The sequence below is a fragment of the Urocampus carinirostris genome, chromosome 14 (genome assembly GCF_059441175.1).
Source record: "Urocampus carinirostris isolate Australia breed hairy pipefish chromosome 14, RoL_Ucar_1.0, whole genome shotgun sequence".
NCBI classification, from domain to species: Eukaryota; Metazoa; Chordata; class Actinopteri; order Syngnathiformes; family Syngnathidae; genus Urocampus; species Urocampus carinirostris.
This window is the reverse complement of record NC_142362.1, coordinates 11109822-11128644: the sequence shown is the minus strand read 5'-3', so window position 1 is coordinate 11128644 and position 18823 is coordinate 11109822. Positions and strand designations below refer to the sequence as shown.

Sequence of the window (18823 nt, the reverse complement as noted above, 5' to 3'; positions counted from 1 at the left end):
TACAGCCATATATCTTAGGGAGGGTGTTCTTTATTATTTCAAACTTCTTTTTATTGTCATCATTTTGCTTCGCTCTTTAGCATGGCTGCAAGTTTTAGGACTTAAACAAAAAACTTTTGCACAAGATTCTGAACTGAACGAAGAGAAAAAATTGAGCATTGTTGGAGGGAGTTCAGCCAATACCATATGGGCAACTTCATGAAGCCGTGAAGCAACCAATAGCAGACTTGCATCTTATAGGACATCGACCAAAAGCTGACAGGCACCAAAGAGACGTATGAAACACTGGACTCACAGTCATATGCAAACACCCCGCAAGGTTTGATTGGAAATGCGGATTGTCGTAGGGATGGGAGAATATCGTAACGAGGGGCCGAAAAACATCTTATTCCACACCGTAATGTAAAAACATCGTAAAGTGGGGACACCATAACCAGGGGGTCTTCTGTTAAAAGTGTTTTTTTTTCATGAAACGAATGATATGAAGTTACAGTACAGTTAAAGAATATTTTCTCCATTCCTAAATTATATATTTTTTGCATATTTCACATACAAATATTTATGATCATCAAAATTTTTTTAAATGACACAGAGAAAACCCAATGAAATACAAAATGCAGTATTGAAATCTTAAATCCATTTATTAGGCACAAAAAAAGTAACCGCGACTAACCACAATTTTAGGAAAGCTGATTTGAATTCCACACCCTACACCCAAAACAGATTTCCACCACCTGTGTTGAATCAAGAAATCACTTAAATTGAATCTGTTAGACATAGGGAAGTAGGCTACAAAACTCAAGAACACAGATAACATGCCATGTTCCTAAAAAAAATCAAGAATAAATTAGAAAAAATGTGATTGAAATCGATCAGTACGGAAAAAGTCACAAACCATTTCCGAAGCTGTAGGGCTCCAGTGAACCGCTGTCAGAGCCATTATCCACAAATGAAGAAAACTGGGAACAGTGGCAAACCTTCCCAGAAGCGGAACAACTGAGGTTACTCCAAGTGAGGGACAATCATTCAGGAGGTTACAAAGGAACCTCCAAAAGCATCCAAGGGTCTACAGGCATCACTGGCCTCAATTAAACCATTGCTGTTACTAAATAACAAAGAGTTGTCTCACATTTGCCAAAAAGCATCTTAATTATCCTCAAGCCTTTTGGAAAAGCATTTTGTAGATTGATGAGTAAAAAATTGAACTACTTTTCATCTGGCGTAAAAATGGCACAGCATGATGCCAACAATAATGCATGGCAGTGGCAGTGTGATGGTCTGGGGCTGCTTTGCTGCCTCAGGACCAGGACAACATGCTGTGGTTGACAAAAAGATGAACTCTGGCGTTTACCAGAAGATCCTGAAGTCCGACTATCAGTTCGTAGCCTCAAACTCAAGAACTTCTGGATAAGGCAGCAGGACAACGATCCGAAACACACCAGCGAGTCTACCTCTGAATGGTTCAAAAAACAATGAAGGTTTTGGAGTGGCCTAGTCAAAGTTTTAAATTTATATTTAATTGAGATGCAGTGGTGTGACCTTAAACGGGCAGCTGAGGCTAGAAAAGCCAACAAGGCAGATTTATAACAATTTAGCAAAAAAGAGCGGGACAAAATTCCTCCACAGCGTAGTGAAAGTTCCATTAACGATTATCGTAAACGTTTGATGTCTGTTATCGCCGGCAAAGATAGCCCAACTCGCTAATAGGTTAAGGGGGCATTTACTTTTTCAAATAGGTTTTGATTTTTTTTTGTGCTTTGTTTAGAGCAAATAAGCCCAGCACAAAAAATGACTTTGACATTCTTTGTTTCAAATAACTCACTTAAGAATGGGTGTAACGACTGCATCCCCTTTTGAACTGTTCATGTACCATAATGAAATCTGATAACATGAAGTTTTGAATGTAAATAAAACATCCAAGGCAATGTATTGATAAAGTAATGTTCTCACCGTACGTAATTATGTCGATTGGAGGGACATTCTCAAGTACAGAAGATTTCTCACTTCTTTGGCTTTGTAACATGTTTAGCAACTTCAAACACCGTCATCCGATCCTGGTGGTCTCAGATATCTGAGACCTCACCCAAAGAGGCATGATCTGGTCAAGCGCACCTAGTCTATATAAAAAGAGTGGCTGTCAATCGTTGGTCCTCTTTTTCTACTACCTGGCTGACTCGCTACGCGTCAGCCGCGTGCGGGCCTGCACTGCGGCTTTGAGTTGAGCACGCGGGTCATACGTTGCGACCATCCGGAGCACAAGACCAAATCTCTCCGTAACAACAAGTAAGGGGATGGCTTCAGATTTAACACCATGTTTGCTGTTTCTTGGGAATTAGCTTTTTTTTCTGTACAAGGGAATCTCCCCAAATCGACTACCATTATAGAGGGAAACTTTCTTTTTGTGCTAGTAACTTTCAGCGGTTGAAATCTCCCCGCTTCCCCACCTTTTTTTCTCCCATCATTGATTCTCCGTGTTAATAAATTGTGTGTGTGCTATTTGAAACAGCCTGGTTCATTGATTTCATTTTCTTGGGATTAGTATTTCATGTCAGAACTCAAAGAACTCAAAATAATAACATGATTTTATCAGTGTAGGTAGTTCTAGCATCTTTCAGAGAAAAAAATATTTATAGTGGAGCACAAGCAACACCTAAAGTCAAATTTGTTAACTGGATGTAGTAAAGAATAATTAGTTTCAGTCCTAATGATTTCCAAAATTAAAGCTAGAAAAATCCCTACACTTGATAAATAGAACCAACATTTTTACCGCATTTTGCAGTTTGATGATCTGAGAACTTTGTGAGTGATAAATATGCAAAAAATACAGATTTCAAGAAAGGGGACAAATACTTTTTCACAGCACTGTATGTTTAACAATGCACGATATTTTTGGGCAGGTTTGTGTCCGCCTTCTCACTGTGGCAAGGCTTTCAAGATGGCGTTGACCTCCTCGGCAACGGCTGTCAGTGCAAATTCAAACTGGTCCTAATCGGGAGCAAATTCAGAGTAGTGAGGGAAAAGTCCATGGGAATCATCAATGGAAGAATACGATCTGTAACTGATACCTTAGTGCTGACCAGTCCGGGTCTCTGGTCTCGTATGTGTTCCAAAGTGGCAGCGATGTCAATCTCCTTCACTCCTAGAGACAGAAGGAGCCAGAAGTTTGATCTAGTTTAGTAGTCATTCTATTTTTTCTCAAACTAGCATTTTAGGTAAAACAAAGCACGAAAGGGAAAATTATGAGTTTTTTGTACGTTTTTATTTATTTATTTTGGTTTACTGATTAATGCAAAAGGTCACCGTATGAAATGCATTTCTAAAGTAGTAACTTATATTAATACTATTTCGTGATGATATTGTGTTATTGTCAGAGATCCGTAATATCGAGTTACATTTACTCTGTTACATTTACTTGAGTATGTTTTGGGACATTCTGAATTTCCAGGAGAGTTTCTATACCTCTATATTTTTACTTTTATTTGAGTACATTAGTAAAGAAAAAAACTATACTCTTACCACGCTATATCAGGCTACATTGAACCCGGTATGAAATCCCCTCCACATAAGTGCATGTCTGTCTGTCTCTGCTAAGGCACAGTTATTTTGTTAGAGACCTCGTTTCTTTTACTTAGATAGCAGGCTACTCAGGTGCTCTTAGGGAGCTACCTGGTGCTCGCTGGGCATCACGTTGGAGACTCCTACAGTGGAAACTCGGTTTTTGAACGCCTCTCAGTTGGAACAAATCGGAGACCGACCAAAGATTCCGAGAAATTTTTGCTTCGCTGTTTGGTCAAAAAATCGGAGTTCGAACGCCGGTAATGCGTGAGTGCGTACGCTAGGGTGCGATGCTGAGCGGCGTACGGGTGTAGATCGCTCTTTTCGTGACCAACTGTTATCGCGTGCGGACGTGCTTCGTTTTACTTTCGCTTTTGATATAGGTGTATGAAGTGTTTTAGCCCCTAATTATGCCTCCGAAGAAAGTCAGTGCAAGCAGCAAAGTTGCTACAGGTGAAAAAAGAAAAGTAGTGCGTACAACTATTGCATTTAAGAAAGAAATAATAGCAAAATATGAAGGAAGTGTGCGAGTGTCTGATCTTGCTAAGGAATACCCCACGGTCCAACTGCGCCTTCTGCTGACCACCACAAAGGTAAGAAATCCTATTCATAATTCTTTTCTTTATCCTTTTATTTATTTTTACACGTTCATGTTAGCGTAATCTTTCGTACGGAAGATTACGATAACGCGAACGTACGATTAGCCTGGGTTAGCTTTATGTTTACGTTAAACATTCAAGGTAAACATTCAGCGTGTTTGAACGGAGACCCCTTTCCAATGAACCGCTCACCACTTGTTGTGGAGACCCAGGTGCTAAATGACTTGTAAACGACCTGATTTTTTTATTTCTACGCGTTCATGTTAGCGTAATCTTTCGTACGGAAGATTACGATAACGCGAACGTACGATTAGCCTGGGTTAGCTTTAAGTTTACGTTAAACATTCAAGGTAAACATTCAGGGTGTTGGAACGGATTAAAACGATTTACATTATTTTTAACGGGAAAAATGATTTCGGTGATCGAACAAATCGGTTTTCGAACAGGGTTCTGGAACGGATTATGGTCGAGAACCGAGGTTTCACTGTATTTCCCAATTATGTATAAATATTCATTTAATATGAGGTCCATTGACTCAAATGAGATTTTGTGTGGGATGACAGAGTAGTCTCACCTTTAGCCATGCGGTTCAGCACCATGTCGATAAGGATGTATGTTCCGGTCCTGCCAGTCCCATCGCTGTGGAAGCGGCACAGAAAAATAAGTTTAGAATTCACATATCGAAAATCCTTTTTTTCTAAATATGCCAAACTACATTTGTTTGGTTTGTTTCAAACTATATTTAAGTAAAGTCAAGCATTGTAACTAGTAATAGGTCATTACCAATAGGCCAATCCTATGCCAATATTTTGAAGTACCAGTACTCGCAACGGCTATCGATATTGGTAACGGCTGCTATAGTTGTGCCCATGTATATACCATACCTAAAGGTACATTGTGTAATATTTGACCACCAGAGGTCACTGTGTCTAAGGCGAAAGAAAACGAAGTGCCAGCATAGCAGCAAGATGACAGACAAACATGGCTGCGACTACGAGGTACAAATCCCGCTATGTATGAAAAATAAAAAAATCTCAACCTATGAATATTTATAAATATAAACATCGGAATTATAGTTCATGTATTTTTGCCCATAATTAAAATGAATGTTTTTTTTATATATATATTTTTTTTTACTGAATGACGGTTTTTTTGGACCACTAGGCGGAACTAAATAATACAAACTGTACATTTAAGGCATGTTTATTAAATTGTGTGTTGTGTACAAAATACAAATATGTATATATATATATATATATATATATATATATATATATATGGTTAGTCAGATCTTTTAACCACAAGGGTCGTAGGGCCACCATTTTCTGTGGTGTGTCTTAGGCAAGTACAGCCTGGTGGCGCCCATCCCTCTCCAGGCCAACATATGTATCCACCATCTGAACTTGGTATACATATTAGTGGTGGGGTACTGACAATTTGAGTACATGTATTGGTACTGGTCCAAAAACAAACTGATATGTACTATATATTATTTATATCGTCTTTATTTTTTAGAGGGATTGCCTATTTCTCATTGATTTTTTGTTGAGTAGTTATTGATACTGTTTTGGATACCGTGTACATTTTGTTTTTATACATGTAAAAAAAATCAGTTTGAAACTACCCATAATATTTTTTGTTAAAATTAATTTCATAAAAAATTGGGAGTAACTTCCAACCTCTAATTTCAAATTTCTTAAACAGCCGCTACAGGTCAGCTTTTTGCTGGTATCAACCACTGATGTGGTTATTGTACTGTTGTCTTAAAGGGACAGTGTTTACTATTTAGTGACTCCTAGTGGTTCAAAATACTTAAAAACTTTCATTTAAATAATTGGCAAAAATACATTAACTATCATACTAATGTTTTAAAAAAAAAAAAAATCTAGGTCGAAAAACCAATACTTGTTGCCGCCATGTTCGTCCCGCATCTTGCTGCTACACTGTGTTCTCTGTCACTGTTTACCATTTGCATTATACATTAGCATTAGCTCAGGAGGTAGAGGTAGAGCGCACATATTGGGATCAATAGGTCGCAGGTTAGAATCCTCCGTGTTATATGTCGAAGTGTCCTCGGGCAGAGATTGAATCCCTAATGCCCCCAATAAACAGGTAGGCGCCTTGCATGGCTGATTCTGGTGTGTGAGTGTGTGTGTGGATGGGTAAGTGTGAAGCACACTGTAAGGCGCTTTGGGAGGTCTTCATTGACTTGAAAAGCACAATATAAATGGAGACCATTTATCATTTTTACAATTCACTGCCATCTAGTGGTCAAATATTACACACTAGGGCTTTAAAATGTGTCTGTTATTTGCAGTATTCACCCTTCCCCGTTATTCTTTATTTTTATTACCTGCAGTGAACAATAATCGGGCAGGAGCGACCTCTGTAGCATTTGTTCACCTTCCTGAAAAGCATCAACAAGAGGGAATAGGAGAAGAAAATAGAGGCAAAAAAATACAAGAATATATTACTGACCTCTTTCTTTCACTCAGCAAATTGTAATTCAAGTGTTTCGAGTGGGAGATTTAGAGAATTATGCAACCGGAGTTCTTTGAAGCTTACAATCGAATTAAAAGCAATTAGCAAAAGCGAAAGCAGGGGAAAATGTCTGTAAGCCCCGCCTCCACCGTCCCTCTCGCGGTAGCCAGTCACAGCCGCCGATGCTCATTTTTGTGACTATGCAACTGGAGCCAGAGTACTAGCTGCAAACCGCAAAAATGACACCGGGAGATGTTGGAGTGCCAACGTGCACATCTGCTGCAGATGTGCACCAGGGCAGAGAGAGCACGAGAAGGAACGAGTGGATGGGCGGCGTTGAAAATGGCAAATGGCGGCGAGGGGGTGGAGATGTTTTTTTTCCCACATTTTTGTTATTTTTGGTGGAGATTTCCCTCCCCTACCTGCGGAAGTCCAGCAGGGGCCGCGTGGAGGTGGGAATACCATCCGCTGGCCAGCTCAGCAGGTGGAATTGAGTCAGGGTTCTGGTCTCCTGTGTCTGGACGTTCTTCAGGTAGAAGCTGCGAACCAGGAAGTCCTTGCACCAGATGTGTTCTGATACCAAGTTGACCTTTCGGTGAGGAAAAGAGAGTTGATCTCAATTTGAAAGTGTGTCTATAATAACTGGTGAGTTAATAAGTGTGGTAAGTGTGAGAGGTCTTTGAGAAGTAATTTATGAAGCGCAGTTTAGTCAAGTCATGATTATTTGCATAGCCCACAGGTGTCAAACAGGCGGCCCGCGGGACAGATCAGGCCCGCTAAGGGATTGAATCCGGCCCGCGAGACAACACTCAGCAGAGAAGCGCAAGAGAAAAACAAGCTGCAGGTTGAAATATGTCAACTTGCTGTTGCCAAAGCCAGGTGCCTCTCACAAAGGCACTGTACTTGTATTTCTTTCTCTCTCTCTCTCTTTCTTTTAAACCCCTTTTCTCCCACTCTGTCTCTGTATCTTTCACTCTCTGTCTTTTTCTCTTCCTTTGTTGCTCTTTGTCTCTTTCTTTCTCTGTGTCTTTTAACCTCTTTTGCTCTAACTTCCTTTTTTCCTTGTCTCTCTTTTTTCTTTCTCTCTTCATACCCTTCACGCTTTCTTTTCTCTTTTCTCTCCTTCTGTCTTTCTATTTCTCTTTGGATTTCTTTCTTCCTCGCCCTTTCTTTTCCCCCTCTCTCACGACTTTTTATCTTTTGTTTCTCACGCTCTCTCCCTCTCTCTCTTTTTCTTTCTTTGTCCCGCCCTCTCTCCTTTTCCCTCCCTCTTTCTCTTATTTCTTTATCTCTCTTTTTCTTTCTCCTTAATCTACTAGTCCGGCCCCCGACAGAATGTTTGTTATATTGTGTGGCCCTCGGATTAAAATGATTTTGACACCCTTGGTATAGCCCTTAATCACAGGAAGTCTCGAAGGGCTGTACAAACTACAGGAAATACTTCACATGTGCTCTCACACTTTATATCATACTCTTGCATAAACACTAGTATAGTAGTGTAAGTGAGAGACTATGATAATTAGTGTATGGGACTATACTAGCGTAGATGAAAGAGTATGATTGTAAGTGTGTGTGACTATACTAGTGTATGAGAGAGTAGAAATACACGGGTTCCCCTGACGTTGTGTCCTAAATGTGGTATTTTGAAGTCGAGAAAAAGTTTGTGTTGCATTCAAATATTTTCCAATTATATCAAGTGAATCTTGTTGCCAACCTTGTACTTCCACTAAAAAATGTGATTAAGTACAGTTCTGTATCTTACTAAAAATAAGCCCCCAAAAATGTTAATATTATGCGACAAAATATATCAGGAAATAAAAAGAAATTGATATTTTGTGAAATAATTGTAAGAACAAACGACGTTTGTAGGCCGTACAACCTTTGCAATAGTACATGAGTCAATTCATTCAAAAAAGAAAAATCATTTTGCATTGGCGGAAACTCAGCAAAATGTAACTTGATGTCAAGTTTTGGACATGTTTGATTATTAATTATCTTGCCACACTTAGGATTATGGTTGCTCACGGTTGTTTCAAGCGTTGCTCACCGACTTTGTGTGAACGCTCAGACCCGAGAAAAATTAGAGGGAACATTGTACTAATATATTTCAAAGAGTATGATAGTATGTGTGCCTGACTATGATACCAAAAATGAGAGTGTATGGCAGTGAATGTGTCACTATAGAATTAAGAATTGTGCTTCATAAAGCTTGATTTTGCCGTTACTCCAAACAAATCGAACTTTACCTCATAGATGTGGTAGAGGGACGATCCCTCATCAGGCCAGTATCTTTCACTCTGTTTTTCTCCGTCCTCCGCCAGAGCCGACATCATCACGATCACCGTGCAGCCGTTCTCCCAAACCATCTAAATTATAGAGGGAGAACACATCCCAGCACAATTTTGCAGCATTAAACATAATTGACACTCAGGTTTGGCATCTAAAAGTATATAGTTAATAGCAAAATAGTTATATCATATTAGAATGAGTTAAGTTAGCAGCACAGGATCTCCGCAGGGGACTGTTCTCTCTCCTTTCCTATTCACTCTATATACATCGGACTTTAAGTACAACTCTGAGTCCTGCCATGTGCAAAAGTTTGCCGACGACACTGCGATCGTGGGATGTATCAGAAACGGGCAGGAGGAGGAGTACAGGAAATTGATTCAGGACTTTGTCCGATGGAGCGACGCAAACCACCTGCACCTAAACACCACCAAGACTAGAGAGACGGTGGTGGACTTCAGGAGAACCAGAACTCACCCGGTTCCTGTAACCATCAAGGGAGAATGTGTAGAATTTGTCCAGACCTGCAAATACCTGGGTGTGCAGCTGGACAACAAACTGGACTGGACTGCCAACACAGAAGCTCTATGTAGGAAAGGGCAAAGCCGACTTTACTTCCTCAGAAGGCTGGCCTCCTTCAACATCTGCAAAAAGCTCCTGAAAATATTCTATGAGACAGTAGTGGCAAGCGCCCTCTTCTATGCGGCAGCGTGTTGGGGAGGCAGCGTCAAGAAGAAGGATGCCTCTCGTCTCAATAAACTGGCTAGGAAAGCGAGCTCAGTTGTGGGCAAAGAGCTGGACAGCCTAACAACAGTAGCTGAGAGACGAGCACTGAAAAAGCTGAGGTCAATCATGGACAATCCATCGCATCCACTACACAGCATTATCTCCAGACAGAAGAGCAGTTTCAGCGACAGACTGCTGTCACTGTCTTGTACTACGGACAGACTGAAGAGATCTTTTCTTCCTCATGCCATGAGGCTCTTTAACTCCACCCGGCAGAGTAAAGGCCCACATTAAACCACACCACCTACATTGGATATTACCAAATCTTAATGCAATATGTATTCTGTGTAGCACTATTTAGTTACTCTACATAACACGCTATAGTGGGCATTTGCACGTCACACTGGGTATTTGTATATTGTATTCTTTTGGCTTTATTATTGTACTGTTCTCAGCTCAGGGAAGCTGCTGGAAATGTGAATTTCCCTTAGGGGATGAATAAAGTATCTATCTATCTATCTATCTATCTATCTATCTAAGTGCTCAAAATTTTTCAAAAAAGGAAAAGTCAACAGTATGGACACTTCTTTTGAGGTTTTGAATAAATAAAATGTATCGTAAAACTTAGTCATTTATCAAAAATTATTACCCCAAATAATGTTCTAAACCAAATTTGCTGGTATAAATAAATTCATTTATTCTTTTTTTTAATCTTTCGACAGGCATTTATTCAAATAGATAATAGCAAAAATCTACTTTTAAGTAGTCATCAATACCAGATACTAATACTGAAATCTTCGCTGTACCACTTTCATGCTTCGTACTTTTCGGCCACAGTGCATCGGGGGTTAAAAAAATGTGCGATCCATTATCCCCAATCACATATCGCTGCCAGTGGGGCCTGGCAGAGCACAATTTTATTGAGCTTGGTCGCTCTTTTTTGCCATTATCTCATCCAAAATGTGAACTGCACTTGTGTAGCTGTGATCTATTATCCCTGATAGCATAATGTTGAGAACAGGGATAAGCAGAAGGCACCTTTGTTGTGAGGTGTACTATTCTGGCCTGCGGAAAATGAGATGTGCGGTTGTGGCCACGTTCTATTATCCCAGGTTGACTTATTAAGAAAAGGGAACCACAGAGTGCATTTTTTCTTGACTGCTAAAGCATGTCATTGTGTCCCGCCTAAAATTGACTGCATTGTTTTGGCTGTGATCCATTATCTCCAGTCTTCTGTTTTTTTCTCTCTCTGTTCCTCCTACCTAAAATTAACAGCACGTGACTATTAACCATGATAACTGAGGCAATACAATAATACATATTGTCGCTATTATTTAAAATATATATATTTCAATTTCTTCGCATCTGTAAGGCATTTTTACATATTTTTAGTTAAAAACCTTTCAATCATGCAAATAATAAGAAAATGGAAAAAAATAGAAATAAGTCTAAAATAGCAGCGCCGATATATCCTTTCTCTTATTTCTATTTCCCCGTTCCTGATTATAAAACGGGCATTAGAGGGCAGCTGATACGGATATTAGCCAGGGTCAAATTACGCAGATATCGGCATCGATACTGTTATCGCAGTATTGAATTAGAAATATTTTTTGAGCATGTCTTAAGACCTGGTAGTATGTTTGTCACCAAAATTTGAACACCTTAGATGTTCAGTGAAAAATCGTGTGACGTGGGAAGTTTATACAATAAAATACTTACCTGCCAAAAATCTGTGACTGTGTGAGACAAAGGTCCCTGAGTGGCAATATAAGCTGGCTGGCGAGGGTCGTGATCAAACTGTTGGTTGGAATAAGGAGGCGGAATTAGTGCATGTATATACATCCCATCTTTTTTCAAACATTTCTCAAAACTTTTTGGAGCCAGCAGGGCAGCTCTAAAGAGCCAATTGCGTCTCTAGAGCCACAGGATGCTGACCCCTGATATGCATTAATAATTAAAATGGTCATTGATAACAATGTAGTGAACATTGTAAACATGTAATGAAGACTTACATGAGAAAACTTAAGATAATAATGCAAAATATTTACAGTGTAGTGCTTGGAATCTGGTCTAAGCATCAATAATGCAATGAAAAATAGCATTTAGCTGCAAATATTACCAAAATAAATTGAGAAATAATAATGTATTTTTCTAAAAAAAAAGGCTTGTGTGCTTGTTTAGGGTGGTGATGGCCCTTACAATAAAGCTGGCATTAATGTAATCCTGTTTCCTGGGGTTTATATCCCTTTTCAGCTTCACACGCGAGTGATCATCTGCATAGAAAAAAAGAGAAAGAAATCAAGAATACGGCACGCAAAATGAGGAAAGTAAAAAAACGGAACTGACATGGAAGTGCTTCGGCTTGTCGGTTTTTGGCCATGTTGTTGGCTGTTTGGGCGGCAGCCACCGAGCTGGGGTCAGCCTGGTAGGAGCAAAGAGCCTCCCACTCCTTTTGGAGACGGTCCTTGTTGCGAAGGTGGTCCTCCATGTAGGCCTGGAGAGATGCAAGCCATCAAAACCAGGGACGATTTATACGAGTCATGGACTGCCATAAATTCCCAAGTATGTCAAAAAAGAAGCGAGTCATTTATATCAACAGTTATGATTTTTACAATAAATGTAAACAAAACGCTCCCCATAAAATGCTAATATTTTTATTTCACATTTCTTTTTTTATTAATTTCTAAACAGTATGATAATTAAGTAAAATGCATGTTTTTTTCCATAGATCCCACTTAAGTTTGTATTGCACGGTGATTTGGTTCAGGTGTAAAACTGCAACTGTTTAAATAAACAAGTTCAATGCCAAAAATGAAAATGATTTCTTTTCCTAGTGTCGGGGTTTGCACACCTTTTTCATGGCCAAATTCAAGCACTTTTTTGCAAAGCCAATTTCATAATTTCTACCAGTAACATTAAAAGAAAAAAATCTGGTGTGAATCATATATACACAAATATATCTGTGATTTACATTTGCCGTTTTTAATCTTGCGTGTGCATTCATCAAGACGAGATTTTTAGATATTGAGTAAATTGCAAATATGTATTTGTGGATCTCAATAATATGTATGTAAATATGTATAGGACAAAACTCTCCCAGTATATGTGTTGGGTAAAATGAGGGTAATATGTAGCTTAGATTTTCAGTTGCAGGAAGTTCGTCCCATTACAATTAACCACTGGGAAACACTACCTTCATTTTCTGTGCGGCTCTTAATAAACGTCTATAACAGATAGGTAATCTTTGCACTAATCCACATTTCACGGTACCCTGTTTAGGTGTTACACGCACTTGTTCTTTTGGGTGCAACCGGGGTTATTAAGCTTCATAAGAAAAAACCATACAAACTAATGCCAGCTGCCATTAAATTAGGTGGGAAGAAAAAAATTGAATGGCAACGTGAAGCCAGCAGAGAGCAGTTTTAAGCAGACAGGGCAAGAATTTAAAGAATTTACAAGCACTTCCCCTAAACTTCAAGCACTTTTAAATCCTTGAAAACATAACATTAGAATTCAAGCATTTTCAAGGATTTCAATCAACTGTATGAACCCTGGTTATAACAATTTCATAAAGGTTTATATTACACCTGTATTCTTTGTAAATGAACGTGTTATTCTTATGAAATATCCCTCTTGTTATCCATGATGGTAACATTTAGGCCAGGCTACTATGGTAGACTGAAGAAAAAACTGAAAAACTACAGGAAGCTAAACACAAAGTCTGGTCGTCTGAGTCTGAGTGTATTATCCCTGACTTATACTACTGCTGCTTTTGCTTGGCCAAAATCGTACCAGAATCATGTGCCCGGTGGAGATGTCCATATTGGACTGGGCTGGTTCCTCGCTCCAGGACGGTGTGGAGCTATGGGTGGAGGACGGGCTGTGCTGGGGTCCGTCGCTGAACTGGGAGGAAACGCTGCTAACGCGGGATGTATCCGTCCCCCTTCGACCGCCGGCACTGGCTGCAGAACCTGCCACGCCGCTACCCGTCGCCCCAGCACAGTCCTGGCGGCACAGAGATGATTTGGATGCCATGTGCTGGCGACATAGCTCCTGGATTTGCAGTGAAAATAAGAAATTCGTGAAAAGGTGCAGATCAGATTCGAAGCGTGCATAGAACAGGGGTGTTCCATACGTCGATCGCGATCTACCAGTCGACTGCAACGACAGAGTGGGTAGGTCGTGAGGCAACTAATGACTCTACTTTTGTTTGGTCAGAATGAAAATTTATGGGCGATCATTGCGGAGTCAAAACAAAAGGCTTTGTTCTTCACCTGAGAACACTATGGCTACCATGTGACTGCAGCTCCGAAGCAGCGACGCGAGGGCTGCCTCTCAACGGCTCCGTCTACTTCCTGTGTACCATTTGGGGGGCATTGCAATAGCCTTATCCTCTTCTCACTATAAAAGATGTCACTTGATTGACAGACAGAGAACCCGGTGTGACCTTTTCTAACGCATGGGTCATCAATGTGCACACAATCCCGCCAAAAACGATCCAAGTTACCGAGCAGTGTTTGCTACACCAGAAAATGTTACTCGCAAAAACCAACAACAAAGTTCGGTTTGCGGCAGATCTCTTCAAAGACAGCGATCAAAGCGGCGCCGCCGCCAGCGGCAGCCTTTCCAGCAGCTCCGTGTTATTTCGCACTTTTTGTGATTTATTGTTTTAAGTGTCTGCTTCTATCTTTGGTGTTCTTCGTCCCGTTTGACAACTACACTTTGGATCACTTTCTATCCTATCGTTATGGGTTTTAAAGCACAAAAATGTGTTTATTGGAGGAATCAACTCCTTGCCCTGAAGAATTCTCGTGCCGGCATGATGAGGGGGCCCTATTGTGGAGCTAGCTAAGTGGCTAGCGGCGTTATAAGTCTTCGGTACCGTCCGTAATCATGGTAAATGTGAACTCTCTACCAAATAAGACAGACAAACTGGCTGTGCTGGTGAAAAACATCAAAGCGCACAGGGAGTGCAGTTTAGCTGTGTTTTACGGAAACGTGGCTGACGTCTAGCATCCCGGACGCTAACGTGGCCCTACCCGGAGGTATCCAGCTTCAGCGCTGTTAGACATAGACATGAAAGCTTGCGGGAAGCGGAGAGGAGGTGAACTCGCTAACACGAGGTGGTGTATCCCTGGGCACAAAGATTCCCATCTGCTACAGGGACGTCGAACTTTTGGACTAGCGTGTGACGTCATCCACTCCGCTGTAGCTAAACTACAACAAAGCACCCCCATTACTCTGTTAATAAACAACGAAGGAGACTGCTGGAAATAAAGTATCTATCTATCTATCTATCTATCTATCTATCTATCTATCTATCTATCTATCTATCTATCTATCTATCTATCTATCTATCTATCTATCTATCTATCTATCTATCTATCTATCTATCTATCTATCTATCTATCTATCTATCTATCTATCTATCTATCTATCTATCCAAGATGCTGAATGATCTTAACGCAGAGCTGCAATGGAAGACAAAAAAGTTATCCATATGAACAGGCATGATCAGCTCAGATCATTATTTCAAATAAAAAATGCAACGTCCCTCTTTAAAGCTGCATTGGGTGATTTTTAAAAATTTAAAAACATGGCTTCAGAGCAGAAGACGCAAGAAAAGGCATGCTCGCAGGTTACCGAAGGTCAGATAGAGAACTGTCAGAGTTTGCTATATGCTTCTAAGACTTTGTTTTACTGGAGCCAGTGGCCTCATTAATGTGCTACCCTTTTCGGGATGATGCTGAGGTTTATTCGATGGCATCAAATGGAGGGGAACTGTAACTTTCCTGGAATGGAAGATGAGATTTTAAGACTACAAGCTGACATTTAAGTAAAGTCCAGGGCTCATGGACAGTTCTGGGATTTGCAAAGGAAAAGTACTCCAACATGAGGAAATGTGCTAACTACTTGACTCTATTACTCAGCTCCACCTATTTGTGTGACATCCTTTTACCACATTAAGTCCAAATACTGTTCCACCATGACTGATGGTCATTTGGAAGTATGCTTGAGGCTGGGTATCAGTACCTACTGGCTAACCTTTACTCTGGTGCTTTTTTGCATTTGTGATACTTCCGATATCTCAACAATGCTTTCCATAAACACAAGAGCACTTTCTTGCAAAATAACATTTTTGCAAGAACACAGAACTTATGCATAAACAATTCATAAACTATGCAAAAACTTTTCAGCGGCTGGTGTTTTCGGTGACGGGAGGACACGATTTGAGTCACCATGGTGATTGCGTTCCTGCGGACATGCAGAAAACTTCCTCCCCGCCCTGATGATTACAAAGGGACTCGGTCATCTATTTTAGAAAGGAAAAAAGCTCTGCCTTTATCTATCCATATATTCACTTTTCTCACACACTGCTTCACAACCTTCTCGCTATATGAACAGCCTACACTCAATCGCTGGATTCAGGAAGCAACACTGGGAAGTGGAGAATCCTTCAATGTGTGGACGAAGATCTGATCAAAGCCATTCCTGCCAAATCATGATTTTTCAAACTGAAATCATTACCAAAGGCATAATACTTACTGTTGAGCAGCGCCAAACCCTTCATGATACTCCTTTTAAAAATAAAACAAAAAGGTATTTTTTGTTTTGGCCCTTTGGGACAAAGATTCTGAAAATATATTTATACAGTATGCATCTGATTGAGTTAAGGATGTGTAGTAAATATTAAAAATCAAGTGAATATATATCGCAGTCTCACCTGATAATCAAAGTGTGTTTCGGCTCCTCCCTCGGGTCCCAGACCTAGTTTGCCATTGGCCACTTGGTGAGCGTAGTGCCTTAAGCAAACTACAGCCACGGCCACGATTAAAATTCCTCCCACCACTGCCATGGAAACCAACGTGACCACCGTCCCGCTGGAGCCCTGCGACACTCGAGTGACCTGAGGCAAACCCTGCGTATTGGTTCTCTGGAAAGAACACAGAGATATAGTATGAAAAATGGCTGCTGTACATTAAGCAGAACACAACTACAGTTGTACTTCTTTATCAGGCATTTCTAAACACTAGAATTTCAATACACAAGTTTTATTTGGAACAAAATTCTTGCTCGTCTTATGAAGGAAAATTTACGTCATGAGCAGTCCCAGGTTATACCACCAGAGACTGCTCAAGACTACACACGCCAGCATTAGCTGGTAACAGTTTGCACACAAATACTACAAGGAAAAAGTCAAAAATGATATGCCGAATTTTTGTGTCTGTGATAGCTCATTTCAAGTTACAGTAACTTTGATTTTTAAAATTTACAGTAAGTGCTCAAAGATCATCAACAGTCTCTCTGTGTCATACCCCTCAACCTCAGCCAATTTGGGCCCTTACTAACGATTGAAAATTCCCCTTATCAGCTGATAATCAACCTTACAAACACAACATGGCACCTATTTACAAAACAAAGATAATTTGTGCAAACAAGTTTATTATATTTACCAGATTAACAACTTAAACAATTCTTTAGCATCTTCCTTAGTTCTTTTCCCACTGGCAGTCTATTTAGTGTTGCTGATTGTACGGGGCAATGCAGGAATTTGCAGACTTCATCAGCAATCTAAGATGATGTTTTCATCTGCTACCATTGACTGACACAATCCACATTAGACCCAAAATGGGAGGATGAGCTTTTTAAAAATGTTTTCCTCTTAACAAAAAATGTTATACTACGATTGGAAATGATCAGAAAACATAAATTACATGGAAAAGTCAGTCCTCCCGCACCCCTGACAACAAACTCTCCCGTACCATCCTCAAACCTCTGTTATGCCGACTTCTTCCATAGTAAGTGCTCATATTAGACTCACATTTTATTCTATAGTATCTTATTTATCTTATGATTGTATTTATGATGTTTAACTACTATTTGAACGTGTTTTAAGTGATAGGGAAGAGCTATTAAGGGTGTCCTTACAAAGTTTAAAGTTAAATATTGTCTTTAATACATATGTGTTAACTATGCCCAACTGAGTTTAAAGAGCCTTTACATATTTTATTTCACAACGCCTATCTGCTTTTATCTTACTTTTACCCTCAGTGTTCAGGCCACGGAGCACATTACAGTGAAGGAAGGAGAGTAATTTCACGCGGATGCTCGAGGGGTCCTTTGATTCTAGGATGAAAATGTTGAAAGTAAGAAAAGGACTGTTTCAAATACAGGCCAACCCAAACCCCCAAAAAGAAGAAGAAAAAGAGAGACACGTACGAGCACCGCCATACAAGCAACCTAACAGAGGCTGCAATTAGGATTTCAACCAGCAGATAGAGTCGGCCAGTATATTTTGAAGTCACGGACACCATCTTTAACTTTAATGCTTTTGGGCGATCTGGAAGGAGATTTTTGAATTATTTCCATCCAACTATTATCTGCACCGCTTATCCTTGGGAGGGTCTCTGGGGGTGCTGGAGCCCATACCAGCTGTCTTTGGGCTTTGGGCAGGGGACACCCTTAACTGGTTGCCACACACAGGGGCCACACAGAGACAGACAACTCGCTCATTCACACCTAGGGACAATTTGGACCAACCAATTAACTGGACATGCATGTTTTCGGAATGTGGGAGAAAACCGGAGTGTCCAGAGGAATCCCACGCAAGCACAGGGAGAACATGCAAACTCCATACAGGAAGGTTTGATCTCATTACCTCAGACCTGTGCTGCACATGCGCTAACCTCTACACTGCCGTGAATTATTTCATATCGAGAAAAAAAAACGCTTGTCACAAGCAATTCAAGCTATGTGCAGAAACCTGCAACGAATTAAGCTCGTATGAAGAGGTGCCACTGTACAACGTTATATCACTTCCTCCCACACAACAAGACAATCATAATAAAATGGACTTTTGTTGATATTCCATTATTGAGCAAGGGAGAAAAAAATCGCTAATGATGACTCACGGAGGCAGTGAGTGGGAACAGGGGAATAGGTTAATGACACCTGTTGTCATAGCACCCCAGAGTCCGGCGCCGCAATGGGGGAGAGGAGACAAAGCTCCATGGCAACCCGTCAAATGCTGCCCTGTAAACTGTGTTGTCACACAAAAGCTCTCAGCCATGCACAGAGGGGATGGGGAAAAATAATGCAAGAGACTGAAAAATGTCAAACGGTTTTGATTACCGTAATTTTCAGACTATAAGGCGGACCTAAAAACTCCAAATGGG

At 40.3% G+C, this 18823-nt stretch overlaps 1 protein-coding gene across 1 annotated transcript in view; it reads right to left on the bottom strand.

Annotated features, from left to right (window-relative positions):
• Nucleotides 1–2239: 2239 nt before the first annotated feature.
• The window catches only part of ptprna (protein tyrosine phosphatase receptor type Na), a 35517-nt gene continuing 18933 nt past the window's right edge, over nucleotides 2240–18823 (bottom strand). The window contains exons 14-24 of the mRNA XM_088353131.1: nucleotides 16372–16581; nucleotides 13440–13700; nucleotides 11994–12141; nucleotides 11847–11920; nucleotides 11367–11444; nucleotides 8882–9001; nucleotides 7058–7224; nucleotides 6508–6561; nucleotides 4729–4793; nucleotides 3066–3139; nucleotides 2240–2985 (exon numbers count right to left, since the gene is read on the bottom strand). Of these exons, the coding sequence (XP_088209257.1) occupies nucleotides 2914–2985; nucleotides 3066–3139; nucleotides 4729–4793; nucleotides 6508–6561; nucleotides 7058–7224; nucleotides 8882–9001; nucleotides 11367–11444; nucleotides 11847–11920; nucleotides 11994–12141; nucleotides 13440–13700; nucleotides 16372–16581 (1323 nt within the window). The 3' untranslated portion in view covers nucleotides 2240–2913. The remainder of the gene's footprint in view (nucleotides 2986–3065; nucleotides 3140–4728; nucleotides 4794–6507; nucleotides 6562–7057; nucleotides 7225–8881; nucleotides 9002–11366; nucleotides 11445–11846; nucleotides 11921–11993; nucleotides 12142–13439; nucleotides 13701–16371; nucleotides 16582–18823) is intronic.